At 41.0% G+C, this 18164-nt stretch overlaps 1 protein-coding gene across 1 annotated transcript in view; it reads right to left on the bottom strand.

Moving 5' to 3' along the window:
- Positions 1-94: 94 nt before the first annotated feature.
- GRHL2 (grainyhead-like 2 (Drosophila)) overlaps positions 95-18164 on the bottom strand; it is a gene marked incomplete at both ends in the record, with an annotated part of 27355 nt that continues 9285 nt past the window's right edge. Inside the window, 4 exons of the mRNA XM_009070786.1 lie at positions 95-253; positions 8830-8924; positions 14226-14337; positions 16898-17054. Coding sequence (XP_009069034.1) covers positions 95-253; positions 8830-8924; positions 14226-14337; positions 16898-17054 — 523 coding nt within the window. The remainder of the gene's footprint in view (positions 254-8829; positions 8925-14225; positions 14338-16897; positions 17055-18164) is intronic.

Raw genomic sequence — 18164 nt, 5'->3', positions numbered from 1 at the left:
AAGAAAAAACATTTCAATAGGTCTAAAATACTGCATTAATAAACTGCCTAACAAGGTTTCTCCTCTATCCCTGGTAACTCTGCTTTCCACTTACCTTGTCACAAAAAACCTTGATCTGGCAGTAGGCTCGATGGATGGGTTTATTGCTGCGGTTGTTGTAGCTGTACGTATCGATCTGAATCATCAAAGGAAGCCCTTTTACTCCTTTTTGTGAGGAGAAGTCTGTGCTCAAGCAATTCACTGTGATGAAAATCTGTGTGCCAGAGAGATTACTTTCAAAATGCGGAGCAAACAATGATTAAAATTCCGGAAACGCATGACAACAAACAGGAAAATAAAAGCAGATACATACACTACCCCCTCACCCCAAAAGAAAAGTTTTTAATTCAGCTACAATGCAAACTCTGGCAACTCACAAATTTATTCCACACTTCTGTCCTAAATCCAGCACAGACGCTCCCACGCTGGGAAGAAGGACAAACTTTTAGGGCGTGTACCAGTGCTTTGGTTTGGATCAGGAGCTCACATTTGAGGTGAATCATTTGGTTATACCAAGTTACCATGGTTGGGTTCACACCAGAGAGCTCAGAGTATACAAGCTGGACTGTTTTTGGAAGAACCAGACCAGATGATGTGTCCTAGACACTCCTCAGATGCTCCAGCTGCTAATAATTGCTCAGTCCATGGGAACTGACTAAAAGTAACACGAGATAAAACCTCCTAAAATGTGCATCACGCGGATGTCAGATTTTTAGCCCTACAAACCTACTCTGTATGTTTGCACTATTTGTTAATACAGATCATCTTGCTTCATCCTTTCCAGCTGTGTTTGGTCTGGCTTGTTCTTCTGACAGTTCATAGTTCTAATTCAGTGGGCAAAGAGCAGCCCTACCCCTTTATTTATTTTACAAATTTTCTTCCCACTTTCATCAGCAGTGCTCCTTCTTCCATCCCATCAACAGATACTCCTGATCTACACTTTAAGGGCCCTTCACTGTCTTTCTTCAATTTCAAAAATGCACGTCACCCTGTCTTTCAAACTGGGATGGAGTTTTGCAAACATTTATAAGACTATTCTCTACCTCTTCTCAAAAGTTCCCTTGGTCATGTAGCATCCACATAAGTTGACATTGCATTCAGTTCCCAGTAACTTCCCTGCTTGCCTGTGCTTCAGAAATCCATCTACAGCTCTCCTTCTACAATTACATATGTCTGTTGGTACCCACCAGTCATCTCCTGCTCTCTATTTCCATTAGTACCATGGGACAAGGTTCTCTCATCTGCCATGTCTTTGGACAGGACCTGGGAGAAGGGTCTCCCACAACCAAAGTCTCCCAAGGACTATTCTGATGTGAAGCAAGTGCTGTGAACTGAAATACCACTGATAGCATTCCATCAGGATAGTGTGCATGAAACTTGAGACGAAACTGGAAAAAAATCCCAGTTTTCTGCCCAGCGAGGAATATGTACATTACATGATAATTTGGGGCGATTATGTATTAACCTGATTCTACTTTTCACTTTTCCTCAGTTTAAAAAAACAACAACAAACAAAACCCAAAACTGTTAGGAAGAAACTGAGTAAGGAAAAGGACAGAGAAAACCTCCCGTATGTATCTCCTGAACTAAAAGGATGTGAAACCTGCTCCAACAGAACAAGGACACTCAGAATGGAAGAGATCTCAAACAGGTCTCTTAAATAGACCTGATGCACACCTCACCAGGCAGAGGAGAGGGCAGCAGACCCATGATGGTCTGGGAAGATTTGGGAAAGAAGAGTATGAAGGAATCCCTCCCTGATTCACAAACAGGGAAAACAAACCAACTGTGAGTGACCAGAATGCAGCATCCCAAAGAAAGGCAGATGAGAATAAAGAAGGGCCCTGGCAGGGCTAATGGGGGATACTTTATCCTCATGGCAGAATTTAACATTCCAGTCAGGGTCTTTATGATGGAGCCAGAGCAGCTTGTTTGCCTGACTGAGCTAATGGCCCCTCTGCTTTCTGCTTCTGATTGTATCACAGAGCTGCATTTACAAATGAAATAGTTGAACTTTAACTGCGGGAGAGGAGAGGAGGGAGGCGGGGAAGGGCCCTAGGTGAAACTCTGATTTTGAAGCTGATAGTGTTATTTCTGTTTCAAATTACAACTTGGTCTCCTCCAGCTCCAAAGGTAAGTGTGGATACAGGCGCATACACCTTTGAAATACAACGGCCTGGATTTTCATGTGCCTTCAGACTCCTTTACGGTGTCAGGGCAACACTTGAAAGTGCGTGGGAACACACAGCAGTGTAATGAGGTCTAGCATAAAACAGAATCTGGTCTTTCTATATTTTAGCCCATACTTCTGCACAGGAACTTTCCAAACCGTATGTTAAAACATGAGAGGGGATGCACCATTGTCACAGCATCTACCCAGCAGTCTGTGCATCTCCCACCTTTGCTGCATGTTCAGCTGAAAAGTAAAAAAAAAATCTTGTTGCACCTTAATCAACTACATAGACTGTGTGTCATCTTTTGCACTGCCTCCAGAATCACAGAGTGGAGTAGGAGCAGCTGGGGAAGACAGACTTTATCATTTAAAGAGTCCCCATACAGCAATAACAGATTATTCAGCATGAATAATAGATAGATGCTGTAAGATTCAATATCTTGTCCTGACACTGTAATACATCAGGATTTCTCTGAGGAGCAATGACTGTACATTCACACACATGAAGTGTACTATACTTTCTGTCATATCTTTTGCACTTTGCAGATAGACAGAAGGATTCGAATTAACACAGATCATTCATTTTGGGGATATTTTCTGTCTCCACACAATGCTAAATTAGCTTTCCTGTAAAGCACAACACTTGACTTTGGATTTGAAAAACATGGTGGGGGTGTGCAGAGGGAAGCGAAGAGGGTGTAGGTTTAGCTATTTTTTACTTGATTTTGAGGTCTGTTTTCCTTTGCATGACTTTGCAGCAGACTGCCATGGTGAACAGGACCTGGGGAAACATCTGGACAGTCCCCTTCTGTCTCCCTGCTCTGACCAGAAACCACCTCCCCAATGCAGTGGCCTGCTTTGAGCAGAAATTATTTCATCTGCCTGTCCAAGCACAGCCTGCCCTTTACAACCCTCAACTTTCCCTTCTCAGCTCCTGTCCATAGTGCAGGTACTCCAACTCACAATGAGACAAGGGACAAGCCAACTTCACAGGCAGCCATGCAAAGAAGTGCTGCTCTACTTCTCTTAGAAGATACCCAGGTTTCAGATCCTTCTTGCTCTGGTCTCTTGCATGGTAAGGTTAATATGGTTAGAAAATGTAGAGTTAAGTAAAAATGACAGCAGCAGGGTAGAAATCACTGTTTCCCTCTGCAGCCTTGTCTACACTTGTCTTAGAGCTATATTAATAAAAGTGACTATGATTGCACATGAATTAATTTACAAACTTTTTTCTTTTCTGTGCAAACTGGAACTCAGCAATGTTTTGCTATCAGGAACACATTCGGGTTGTCGTTATAGTGATGCCTTTCTTTTTTTAATGTCAGCATATCTTAGATTAGAGCAATTAATGTCAGAGTTCCACCCATCTAGTCTCCAGCTCAGGCATGCCATTGGCAATGAAACACTAATTTGGGGAAACATTTGGTGCTGAGGAAGTTTCAAAAGTGGCCAAAGATAATGAGAACTGCTCTGTTTGTTATACAGCATGTCTAGAAAAAGCACTTGCTCTTTCGGGGAAGGCACTCCTCCATGGTGTAGCTGCTATTATGTGAATTACTGACTGTTTGTTAAATACTGCAGCATAATTAGGGATGTACAAGACACAAACACAGTAATCTGTTTTAAGAGAAAGCAAGGCTCAGAAATGCATTTCCCTTTTTATCATTTAATCCAGCCAACATGACTCCTGCTGTGGTCTCCCAGCTTATACACTTTAAAGGTCTATGAAAGACATTACAAAACTTCTAATATAAGCCTTTTATTACTATTTACATTTCTGGCTCCCATTGTCTCAGAAAGAGCCAAGGGCAGAAGGGAGGGAAGAATGTGTTATAGCACAAAATCAGAAAGTTAAAGCAGTCTCTCTACTGAATACTGGCAATACAGAGAACATAGGCCTAGGCAACAGGTATTTAAAAACCTGTTTTAAAAAGGTTCATCCCTCCAGACTGTAATAACAAAGAGTTAAATGACTCGTCTCTCAAATGACTAACATCAATCCCATCATTCCTCCTATGCACAAAAAGTGTGGTTTTACAGTTTCTCCTGCCAGCCATTACCTTATAAATCCCACACAAAGGTAAGACCTTTGTTTTATTTCAATACAAATGTCTCCAGCAAATGTTTACACTACTCTTTTGAAGCCTCCTCAACCTACACCACACCCAGGCAACTACATAAAAATGCCATTTGCCTTGAATCCCAGATGCATACTTACCAAGCCATTTGTATACACTGAATTTCAACATTATGTGCTACCACAGGTTAACTCTTCTTTAATATATACACGTATGTGTGCATGTCTCACACATATGTGCACACTGGCACAAACAGACATGGTTTGTTACAGTAGCAAAGCTGAGTCTAATCCTACATAATTTCTGGTACTAACTCCCAAAAATGAAGACACTCTTCCTTCAGCCTTTAAATTTTGAGAGTAAGGAAAAAGTTAATTTCCTTTCTAATTAAATTAAATTTGATGTAACTTAAGAAGGAAATTCATGATTAAGAACAAAATAATTCTTCTACTTGTCAAAGCCTGTCCTTAGTATCACTAACAACATTCAAAAAAATATGGATTGTCACAATACAAATCACTGCTAGAGACAATGCTGCTCTAGAAGCTTGACTTTACCATTGCGCTCACTGGAGCTGGAGCTCACTTTGGCCCACAATATCCAAGAACCTAATCCTGCAAATCACTCACTCTTTGAAAACAGTTTATTACTGTATGGGCTATGCCAAAACTCATTAAATAATTGGAAAGGTTCCCAGGGGCTTCAGCATGCTTTGGATTAAAGATCTACACTTCAGTTAAATATAGCAGGACAATGATTGCACTGAAGTATACATAACAACTGCACAGAGCACAAGTACTGTACACACCAAAAAGTGTATGCCAGCACCTGTCTGAATAACACATCCACTAACATGTCTGTTTACTTCATGTCCAACTTGGGTGCTTAGCAGAAATCAGTAATCTCTTGGTATCACTGAAAACTATTTTTTGTCTCTTTAAGGCAACTGTTCATTGAAGTCACATCTTTGAATTTAAGGTTAAAAAGCACTTTCCACAAAAATATAATGTAGTATTTCAGAAGCAACAACATTGTAACTGTTTTAATTAGCAAATTACCTATCAGAGAGAAGGCATATCTCAAAGAATTGGCATGATTTATTACAAACATATTCTCCTCTGACCATAAGAAAGAATTCTGGTTCTTAATGACCTTTCTAGCAAACTTAACTTCTATCAACAATAAGACTGCAAGCAGAGATGTCTGTCTCTCAAAAATGAATCTGAGCTTTGTTCAAAAGCCTCCACTGAAACGTTGTCAACCAGTCAGATGCTGCAGCAAAATCTTCTATAGGGCAACAACAAGGCAACTACCTACCTTCAAGCATATTATAAATAGACTTTTAAAGGATGGATAAAAAGTCAGCTAGTTACTGTTAATTGCTGTTTGTTTCCTCACTTTTTTTTAAAGAACTCCTTTAAAAATACCAAACATGCCATTCAGGTTCAACCAAAGGGAGCCAACAAATCACCTTGCCCATAAATGTTGCATATTTATACACAGAATTAAATGTGGAAGTGAAACAAAGATGCATTGTACAAAACTGTTTTTCTTTTCCTACCTCTGCTTCCTTACAGCACAGTATTTTTGTCTCAAGGAAGCATAAGGTAGAGTTACACATGGCTGTAGAGCCCTCCCTTCACTTCCCTGCATCCTGCTCTGAACCACAAGCCACACAGTGACCTCTAGATAACAGCCCCAGAAGAAAAGGATGTTGTTCTAGAAAAGGGTAAGGATGTGCCAGATCCAACTGTGCTCTGCTAGAAGGCAAGGGACTGCTGCAGCCAATCAGACACAGCAGAGGAAATGTTAGCAAGTAGTGTTTCTGACTTTGGTGCTGTTTCCTTAGTTCACAGAAAGCAATAGCAAGATTATTGCACAGCTTGACATGTGCCATGCAAGATTCCCTTTCCATTGACTTGCTCTGCCAAGCAGCAGTTGGAAGGTGAGGCACAGAGCACAGGGAGCTGGAGCCAACAGCCCAGTTCCCTTCACATTACTGAAGCAGTAGGGAGAGGTCTCTGCCTGCACCCTCTGAATACTTGTTTCTTACACACAAGACCCACACGAGACACTGCCTCACCAACCCTTAGCAGGCTCACTGGTAGCAGGCAAGTTCTGGCTGCCATACACATGCTCTTACACCCTCATCCTGAAGGGCTTCCAGGGGGAGAGCCTGATCTGCTTGCATGTGGGAGGGCTTTAAATCAGCTACCCTCCAGGTAGAGTAGGAAACTGAGAAAGCTGATGCTCCAGTTACATCCTCTTAGATGCAGGATTTAGTCTCCCAGGAGAGCCAACGGTATTTGGGGAGGTGATTTCTGCTGGTACCATTTGATTTTCCAGATCACTTCCCTGTGTACTTCCAACGATGAGTCCATTTCCCTTGTTTCTTCCCAGGCCAGTAGAGCACTTCATCACATCCAGTCTCAGAGGCCCTGGAAAGAACTGCTCTGTGCCACTTTTGTCTGACTTGGAAGAGAAAGGCCTTTGTGCCTCTGAGGGGGTTAAGTTTTAATCTTGAAGTTGTGGTGAAAAGGAAAAACAACACTGAGCAGAAACAATGGAGCCAGTTGAAAGACCATCATTCAAAAAGCTCAGGAAAAGAGAGGTTGTAATTACGCCTTGAAATTCTTCATCTCTCTTGGATGAGGTAATTGCTGGAGAAAAAACAGCCTTCAGTGACGTGCATCAGAGTCCACAGCTTTCCAACACCGCAGGGGCATCCTATGGGAATCCCCAGACACAGCGAAACTGGTTATTGTATTAGGCTCTCCAACAGGATCAAGTGGGTACATGTACACCCATGTGGGGAGGGAAATGCTTTAGTGCAGCCAAAGTGATAAGCTTTCACTACAACCTGATTTATGCTTGATAGCCCAACACCAAAGCATTTCATGAATCCTCTTTTATCAATACATTTGCAGATCAAGCTCCTAAAAGATCAGATATTTGATAACTATCCCCCAAAATAAATATGCATAAGCCGATTTGCATTTCAATGACTACTTCCTGCAGAAATACAAGCAGCTTAAATTTCACTCCTGACACTGTTTTAATCCAGCAACATAGGAGTCTTTATTTTAAAATCCTAGTATGTTTTATTTCCAGTGACCATTGCGACAGTTGTGTTATTAATGTTCTGGCACACGAGGCAAGGACAGCATGAATGGTGTGAGATTAGAATAGAATGTCCAAGGTTAATACCTGACCATTGTATACATGACTTTCTTGCTCCTAGATCAATATGTTGTCTTGCTAAGTCTGGCTTGTAGCTGCAAACATGTGTTAAAGAACTGCTAGCCCTGACAACAGGGATGGTGGATGCCTGCAGGACAAGACTGCTATGCTCCAGCCCTAGCAGTGCTTCTGTAAAGGTCCATAGGAAAGTCCATCATGTTGGAGATCCCAAATCTGTATTTCCTGTATTTGCCTGCATAATGATCACACACCCACAACAGTCACCTGTTGTGACAGCAGAGGACAACACACAGCTGTATTTTGAAATGGAATCACATAATAGGGGAACATCTAGGGTGGTGACAACCTAATCATTACATGAGTAAATACAGCACCATTACAACTGGGCCAAGTACAACTCTGTTTACCAAGGCCTGCTTCTGAAAGAGCTGAGGGGTTTTCAGAACTATTGTCTTTTCTTCTAAGATGTGCATCGGAGATGAAAGTCCCTGTTATTAGAAACCTCAGCACCTTCAGTCAGCAAGTCAGGACAGTGAGTGTTAATGCTACCATTCCGTGCTCAATGTAGTCTCTCACAGGACTCACTCACTCAATGCAATCTCTCTAGTGCTCTGTTAGAAATGCAGTGGGAAATCATGCATGAAGATGTCTCTGTATCTGAAAGATTCATAGCATTACTTGAACATTGGGCATTCTGTATTCAACATGAAAACAGTATCAGGAGTTCACCAAGCTCAACGGTGTTTGCTGTTTATTAACTACATCCCCAAGAGTACTGCATTACCCCCACACATTTTACACAGCCTATTTCCCTTGTTTGCTTTCCAGGGGCCAACTTGTTCTTATAATTACCGGCAGCTTTTCATTTCTCCCACACTAGTCCATGCAGCTGAAATGCTCTGACAGCCTTTGCATAACCTTATCTGTAAGAAACTCGTTAAGGTGCTCTGCTGTCCTGGTTTATAGGTCCACTTAGCAGTCACATTCCTGAATGAAAAACCCCATGCCTGAGGGTACTTGATCATTTTACGAAAATAGTAAAAAAACCACACCGGTCCTCAAAAATACATTCATTTCAAATTGCAAGTGTAACACTATAGAAAAAAATGGCACTAACAAAAGGGAAGGCACAGTCTAACTTACAGAATACTGATTATTGCAGATGTTAATAGTGTAGAAAGGAAGTTGATCATTTAGAGAAAGAAAACATTCACCGTGTGTCTGTCCCTACACCTGACTTTGCAAGTAGAAAAAAAACTTCTACTGTTTCTCAGTGGAACAATGACTAAGAACGGATGGTACTTGTGAAGAGACATCATCTGCATGGCTTTTCCTCACCTTTGCCTCCTCATTGACATCCCAAGTAAAGGACACAGCATTGAATGCAATTTCTTCAATATTCCCAATGGTATTAAAACTCTCCTTGTAATCAGCTGTAAGAAAAAACAAACAAAATACTCATGAGAAAAGTTTGGACTTTCTCATTTACAATTCTTAGTACATCTTTGCTTCTTCAGCTGGCTTATCTAACTACCCCTTGCACTGTTCATGATTAATTAACCTTAATTGCAAAGAGGTAGTATAATGCAGCTTGAGTCTTCTGCATAGTATATCACTAGCTAATGTTTTAACAAAATATTGCTTACTCTCAAAACAGAGTGAGTGTGACTCTAGAGGCAATGAGTGGGGGCATTCATCAGCTTGGCCAAGGAATGGTCAAAACTGGATATTTAACTAAAAGCTATTGAAGCATTTAAAGGGACTGTCCAAACCTTGACATAAATAAACAACATTATGGTAAATCCTAAAGAAGCTTTCTAAAAGGCTAAGAGCTATAATTGGAGGAAATAATCAGTGTACATTTCTTGCCCAACCGTTTCAACTTTCCCATGAATTACTGCACTGGATTATGGATTCATATTCACATATTTACAAACAAAACCACAAACTAACAAAAAAAACCACCCAAAGAACCATAAAGATCCTTTTTCCAAAGTTTGTACACTACTACAGCAGTAAAGGAACAAAGTATTTTTAAGTTGTCTGACTATAAAATCTTCACCTTCTCCTCACTTCTTCCCAAAGGGCTGTTAATATTACCCACAAGCTAGCATTTCAGAAAGAATGCGAAGCAAAAGGGAGGAAGATTTGAAAGGTGACCCAACCCTCCCCCAAGCACAGTAAGGGTGGAAAACCTTGTCAAACAGATGACTCCCAAGTCTTCTTTATAATCAAAAAGAGCCTCTTGCCCCCTTTTTCTCTCCCTTTCCTGGCCAATTTAACACACTCGCTTCTTTTTTGATGACAGATTTAGAGAAATACCAGGCAGTATCTGTTTTATTAAAGGAGCTTCCAGATTGTTCATGCAAATGCATCAACTCTCTCTGGGACATACACATTTCCTAAGAATCCCTCGAGGGTTGTAATTGGACTCAGCCAGAGGACTGAGATCACACCCTTGATCTAGTTCGCCCCAAATCTGTGCTTCAGAAGCATGCTGATTCTTAGCTTTGTAATCAGTTATAGAAAGAGGATGTTTTTGTACTCTGTGAGACACACAAATGGTTTCAATATTCATTTCCCTTGCCCTCCTAAACTGTTGGTCTCTAAAAAATAATTTCAAGGCAATAACTGCTTTTAAATCATTTATAATAAAACCAGTGCTGCAAGGACAATTATTTAACACTTGAAACATGCAATCAGTATAATTTTCTTTCATCTGAAACACAAGGATGCTGGCATCTCACTAGGCAAGTGAAACATGAATGATTTTGGCTACTGTAAAAAAAAAAAAAAAAAGACAGGACATCACTGTTCTGACCATAGGAACAGCAGGAAGTATTTGGTGATGTAGCAAATTGACATTGTTTGAGAGGGCAGGCAGGCATTTCACTCCCATTGTGAACTCAGATCTCCTTTTCAACTGAAGTAATTGGCTTCAGTATCTAAACTCAATGTGAGGATGCAAATGAGAGGAATTAGAAGACACATAAGTAGTTTAAAATGCATGTGCACACATCCACCCACCCTTAAATTTATGATTCACCAGAAAGCGCCTCGTGCAACTGACTGCTGCATATGGGCGTGCTGTGTAGGTGCACCTTGGAAAGACATGAACAAGATGTCTTGTAAAGACACATGTTTTCCACTCCTAAAAGGCTGTCAGAACCTCACATCCCACCAACCCTTCCCTTCCCCAGCACATGCCTCTGCTTCCTTAATTGCCATACACAAATCTCATGGAGTGTCTGTTGAAAAGCAGAAGTGCATCCTATTCCCTTCAATTTACAGACAATTAAAGAAGGATCCTCAGCTGATTAAGAAAGCATTTACATCCAAGGAGATCTGAAAGCTATTAGAGTGACTACAGTTTTTCCTCTTCTGCATTACCGCACAGAGAAAATCAGGGTTCTTTCAACATGCAAGAAAAACAGCTCTACAGGAATTATTTCCTCTTTTGTTAGGTAAACTTCATATTTAACAATGGCAAATTTTAACTTTAATAATACATTACATACCATTGTAGTAGCTTTTGTATTGTGCACATAAATAATACAAACTATCCTGAAAAAAAAATGGGTAAGTTTCTGGAGCACGAAGCTTCCACACCCACTCTTTATGTTCATATTTGAACCTGTTTCAGTATTTGTCAATTATTGTACTGATTCAACATAATCAATATTTGCTACAATCTAGTATTGTATTCTTTATTTGACTTTTTCTGTAAGGAAAACAAACTAGTGATCTAATGTCATAGCACTGTGAAAAAGACAGCTGGTTCTCTTCCCCCCTGCCCTACTCCTGCTAAAAACAGTGAACATGCCTTTCTCCTTCTTCAGAAAAATCCATTACAGCACATAGCCTAAATTTTGGAAAACACCTTTCCCTCTTGCTTGACAAGGGTCAAGCCCTCAGGTTTATCCCTCAAGCACTAAGGACTTGCTTGCATGTCAGTATATGTTTATCCTATTAATATCAACATGTCTTCAGACCTGGTACTGCATCTAATCCATTCAGCCATCCTTCCTCCCAGGAGGTGCACCAGGCAGCACACAGAACAAATTAAAGCAGTGACCCCTGCATGTCTGGAGTGAAGGAATAAGTCACTCTATTTCTTCTGATCTCCAGAAAATAACTGTAGGCCATAAGGCAGACAGACCCGTGCCACTGGGGAAAGCAGCACAAGCACAGTTGTCACCCCTATCCGAGGGCTGAACAGCTGCAGCCCAGAACTACAGCATCCCAAATTCATTTGATCCTCTGCCTGCTAAGGAACCTATCATGCTCTAGATTAACAGTACATTCATAAACAATTAAAAAGGATTCACAGATGTTAAACATGTACAAACATCAAGTTGAAATAATATTAATGATTATAAACTTTATGGAACAGGTGATGCAGACTTATGGCTATTCACAGATAGTTTTAAAGGGGTCTAATAATTATTAACCCTTTATATACTGTTGATAGAGTGAAATCTAAAATAAAAGTGAAGTGGGGCTACCAGCAAATTGTCAGGCCATCCCCTGAAGACGGGACAATACTGATACACATCCCTGTCCTTAGCAAGCTTCTCTTGCTGCCTGCTTAAATGATTCTCCATGGCATATCCTGGCATTTGCTAATCTACTCTTAGACACCTAATTCTCTCTGTTAACTACACAGGGCCTGGAAATAAACTCAGCATTCCTTTACAGGAGCCCTTCAAGGATCTGAATTTTTAGCATAAAAGGAAATTTTCACAGAGCCATTCAAAACATTCAATATCATTTTGCATGGAAGGGACCCCTGGAGGTTATCTGGTTCAAGCACAGCCAACTTCAAATTTAAAGTTGCTCAATTATGTCATCTGATGATAAAACTGGAAGATTTTGCTAAATGTAGCTTGATACCTATATGGGAAATGTAGCTGGGAGCCATTCTGCCCTAATAAGCCGAATAGCCATAATATAAATGCCAAAGAAAATGAAATGTACTTCACAAATAAAGTAATTGGTAAGAGCTAAGGCCATATTTCAGTTGTTCCCAAGAAAACACTATCAAGCAACATCTAGGTCTTTCTGCTGGAAACTCAGGTGAACCATGCTCTTACAGCTCTTAGGTCTGACAAGGAGTGCTATATCAGTAAGTCTTATATACACCAGGCTTTGCTCATGTTTGCAGTCCAAATAAAGAATACATGCCAGAGTCCCTCAAAAGTCAGCACAGACCTATTTCATCTCAAACTAATGGAAAATTAAAATATGTTCACTCTAACACAGGTAAACACAGCTCACGCACAGCACTTGTTTTGCTGAGCACTGTTTCACAGAATATGCATCATAAGCTGACTCACTGGGTAAGAGGACTGAAATGTACCAGGACCCCACAAGTGTGGTGGAGTCAGTGGGTGTTGGCACTGCAGTGGAACGAGATCCTCAGCACATACTTTCAAAGGAATGAGCATTAGCACTGCAGACTTGTAGGGACTAGCACAAAAAGAACAGACAGCTTTCAGAAATATCTGTGACGTGGCATACTTGCTCTTTTAACATGTCACAATAGGAGTCATTTGGTCTGGGGTGGCAGTTTTACTGCCTTAACTACCCCAAAGGGCAAGAAAAGAAAAATCAAATTTAAAAACAAAAAAAACAAAAAAAAAACCCAAGGAGTGAAAAAAGAAGTTGAGGAAACAGTACAGTCAGAACAATGATGATGAGACAAGAGGCATAGAGGAGATTCGGGAAGAGCTCCTTTGACAAAATACCTTTGCCTTTAAATCAGGCCAGCCCCAGTGGAGACTGCAGCATTTGAAAGTCTAAAGGCACCGTGAGTAAGACCACTTAAGGACTGATTCCCTGATCACCCTGAAGCCTTGAAGTGTTCCCTACCAGTAACTCTGCTTTGATTTCGTCGGGCTCTCTGCCCCCTCTCATTCCTGCCGTTCAATGGTTTGGTTCCCTCAGGCGGTCAAAACAAGATAGACTTTGTCTGCTTTGGTTTTGCCGACTCCTTTGACTGGAATCCTGCAGATGGCTGCATGTGTAAACTGCACGTGGGAAGAGAGCAGTGCTTGATGTCTAGACACTGCCACTGATTTCAACTTCAGGCTCCTTGGCAGCAGAGACGTGTTCTTCCTCTGCTAAAATCACCCAAGCATGCGGATAGGGCAGTTGTGGCTGAAATGGGCTTGTAAATACCTTAGATGGGATGAAGGGCAAACAGGTCTCTCCGGATCGAACGCCAGAGCTCACTCCTCCCTCACTGCTGACACCGGCAAGACTCTAAAACTTGGGGGGTAGGAGTCCTGTGTGCTCCTTTGCAGTCACAACAGTGATGGCATCTTCACTCTGGGGCTGCATTTCCACATCAATTAGGTAATAACTGTTACAGGGGCTGCTACTGTTACTGGATCAAAGTCTGGATCAGCCTTTGAAAAACTAAGGGAAACAAACACTCCGCACTAGGGCTTCCCAGGAGTGCAGTGTGTTTGTTTTGTATTTTGCACATACTAAACAGACATGCAAGAGGCAGCTCTTCTGTGTAACTACTAAGGAGCATTCATTCTGCATGGTCCCTATGCTGCTCCACAGACTCCACAGCCCAGTCCTAGCAAGGACAAGGCACTGCTAAAAACTGTGTTACAAACCTCACAGCCATTGCCAATATATTCCACCACATCCCTGTGCAAGGTATCAGAGCATTCCACATCTGAAATCTTCCCCAAAACATCTGGAGATCCTCTTAGACTCACCAATGTCAAGGACCCTCTGTTTAGCTGTGTGCTGCCGGGAATGCCAGTACTTCCAGTATTTCAGCTGTTCGTCTCTGTTTTTGTCCTCACTGAAAACAACCATGACCACACTCTACGAAAAACAACACCAGAAGTCACATTAGTTAAAATAATTAATAGTCAGAAACACAAAAATTAAAATCTCCCATATGCCTCTAATGCTGATCCAGTCATCACCCTCTCTCCCAGTACTTTGTAGAGGATTCCTGGGTTTTAATCCAGTTCAATATTGCAATGCACTTAAAGACTCAGGGCAGAACAAATGTAGTTTGAAAATAATGCAAGGCCTTGGGTTATGTTCTTGATAGTAAAAAAAAAAAATTGATCATATTCTTAGATTTAAGAAGTCTAAGTTTTCTTAAGCAAAAAGTGGTAATTTCAAAGTCAGAGGATCCCCAATTACAATTCTGATCCGAGTCCAGTCAAAGTGCTGGAGTTCAGATTCCTTGTCACTCTGGAAGATGACATTACACTGAAAGGGATGTGCTGTTAAGGAGCTTCATCTCATTTACTAAAGGCAGGACATTTTCAGTTTTAGCATACACAGTCCAAATACCTTTCTTAGGAGCAGGACTCTTGCACACACGTATTTAATGACAAACTCAGTGCAACTATTTACTGAGTTTTGCTGAGGTTTTAAGTTCACATTCTGAATTTCCTTTGTTAAACTATGTGATTCAGAGGAAATTGATTGAAACTTTATGCAAAATTTTACACAAGCAATTAAAGCTTTTTTGAAAAACCCTGCTGTAGGCAAGCAAAACAGGAAAAATCCCACAAAACAATGAAAGAATGATCACTATAGGTTAACTAAAAATAGACCACAGAGAACAAAAAATTCACTTTTAAATATCATGTTTTTTTCCCATTCTTCCTTTAACACTGAGACACACTCAGCTCACAAAAAATCACCACCAAGCTGTTTCATAAGCTGAGGAGCTGAGACACAATTCAAGATCTATATCCCTCCACACAGTCACCACCATAACCCCTCATGTGCTCTGGGACCTTCTGCATTCCACCTACAAAAGCTGAACACCATCAGCACATCTTCCATGTCTAGCTACTGTGTGGACATGAGGCAGTATACACTGCGGATGAGTCCTGAGTTATGCCTGTGCGTACTGATTGACCCTCAGGTTTGTGCTGGCTGGACAGCTGGTACACTAACCAGCACTAGTCACGCAGACTAATGCTGTCCATGGTGGTAAAGCTAATCTTTTTCTCTATGAACCACTTACATGGTGGAAAAACTAATATTTTTCCTCTATGAACCACCTACATGGAACCTGTAGAGGTTTAATACCTGCAATATCTCTTGCCCCTCTGTCAGGTTTGGATGGAATTTGCAATAAATTCAACAGTTGCCTGAGTAGGGCCCTGGCAAACAGAACACGACCGTGAAAGTTGCATATGGTTTCACAATCTTCTGTAAACGACATCCCCCAAAAGGATGTGGTCTCATCTCTCCTTTACAATTTCCATCCTTCTGCTGCCACAGCTTCAAAACTCATGTGGCTGTGCAGTAAATCAGGCCTATAAGGACTGTTCGTCAGCCAGAGCAGTGAGCTCCTGACTCCTGTTTCAGCTGTACCAATGGAACCACAGCTGGTTTCAGCTGGCACCACAAAGGGGTAAGGAATGGGTGACAAGGAAAGAAGCTTTGCAGCAACAGAGAAGTCTTACATCAGCTTCAACCAAGTGTCACAGCACAGCCTCCTGTCCTCAGGAAACCAGGCTAAAAATTAACTGCTAATTCAGGTTTCCATAACATTGCCTCTGCTTAGGAAGAGTCCCTCTAAACTTCACGTATGATAGAAACATATAGGTTGTTGTCTGCTTCATTGCTCACGTTGACTTTCATTGGTTCCTTCCACTGAAGTCACAACATTTTTACAGTACATATTTATTTGGATGGAAACATTTTTGCAGCCTCATACATATGCAGCCCTGCCAGCTTCAGGGTAAAATTTACAGGGCAGTAACTCTGAAGCTCATTGTTCATTCCAAGGTTACTGGGTTAGGATTCGCTAAGTCAAAAACATTACCAAGGAGACCAGGAAGTCCATTCACCAAGTAGATGTTGCTGCATATACAAGCCCCAGTTCTTCCTGTGGAATCTAAGATGCAAATCATTCTATTTCTCATACTTTTGGTGAATATCAAGTGAAAGCTCACATTTATACAATGCAAATTGTTTAGAATTTACGTCACAAAGGGTGGATTTAAACTCTGCACATTTTATCTGAAATTCACTGAAAAGTGGCTGATGAAGTACATGAGTGAGTGAAGATGGACTATACAGTAGATGCAGCAGTTCTTGGATTTATTTTCTTTAATCATGACAATGATAAGTTCACCAATGTCAAGTGCATTATCTGTGACATCACCATTCTTCCAAACCATAAACTGACGCAGATATGCATATAATTAACTCATAAGATCACCCTCTGAAAAAACTGGATCCCAAAATATTTGAGATCACCGTCAATATTACTCTCCCACTTTTACACTGAGCATGAGAATAAGTTTGCTCTGTCCTCTCCCACAAGAAAAAGCATTAATTAAAAGCCAACCAACCACAACTGTATCTATCTGCAGAGCTCCATTCTAGGAAAGAAATGGGACTTTACCCTGACTTTGCTGATGGGATGCCGGAAACATTTGTTGTCACCCGTCTCACTCAGGGTGATGGCGTAGAACTGTCCTTTGTTCAAGTAGGTCATGGGTCCCTCCCCTTGCTTTTGACGCAGAGATTTGGTAGCTTCTAGCGTATATTGAAAAGTGCTGCTGAAAAGACAAGGAGAGAAACACCAACAAAATTCATATCACTTTCTCACTTTCTCTTTGTCCCCATTTCTTGCATACATCATGCATGGTATAAGGCATAAGAAGCTAATAATAAAATTCCAGTAAAAGGTCACATGGTGATTTAAAAATCCAACTTTTTTTTTCAAGTTCATCAGATCTGGCAATCAAGCGTAAAACTATCTGGACTGTAAGTCTCTTGGATCAAAGACTACATCTTTATTTTCTCTGAAAAGAACCATTATGAAGTACAAGACTACATACCCCACAATGAGAGTGTCAAATACCAGGGGGGAATTCAGTATGATTTGCAGGAAATCACCAACTCCACAGACATTTAGATTTAGAAGTGTCACAGAAAGAGAAGCAAATAACAATAAAATTTAAAACAAAACAGAATAAAAGTTGTTGCAAAAGATGGATACAGAGAGTGGAAAGTCCAGCTGTTTACTTTCAGCACAGTGAAGAGAAGGAATACAAGAAGGGACAGTAAGTTCACTTGTTTAAAGGCAACATGCAAATCAAGGTTTTTACAAGCTTTCTTTTAAAAATGAGTCAAACAGAAAAAAGTGCCTACACTTAGTTGTAACTGCAATCAAGTAACCAGTTTCAGACAGCTTAGTATCAATTAGTTTAGCAGCAATCATTCAAACAAACAAAGATAATTTCTAAGTGTTTCTTATCTTATAAATTGCAATCAAGTCATTTTTTATACTTGCTTAAAAGTTACAAATCAAAGTAAAACTAAGGTAAAAACCAAATACTCATCTATACCTATCCAACCCACTGATGGCAGAACCAGCACTTCCCAGCATTGCAGCTGCTCCAACACGAAGACTCTAGTGCACAATGGGAAGGCAGCACAAAGGGCACTGTGGTCCCCTTCGCTGGCACCCACTGCTGTGTGTGCTGCCACAGTCCCTCTGTCCTGTGTGCATGGGAACAGAGGCACTGCTGACACTGGTGAGCAGTATGGCCCCATCTGAGCAGACTGGAAGAGCAAAACAACTGGTGCTGCACACCCAGCATCCGTCCTGCTGCATACGCTTGTCCCATGGACTGACCACCCACTAGCAGAAGGGACACACGAAG

The sequence above is a fragment of the Acanthisitta chloris genome, unplaced genomic scaffold (genome assembly GCF_000695815.1).
Source record: "Acanthisitta chloris isolate BGI_N310 unplaced genomic scaffold, ASM69581v1 scaffold43772, whole genome shotgun sequence".
Classification (NCBI taxonomy): Eukaryota; Metazoa; Chordata; class Aves; order Passeriformes; family Acanthisittidae; genus Acanthisitta; species Acanthisitta chloris.
This window is presented reverse-complemented; position numbering and strand designations above follow the sequence as displayed.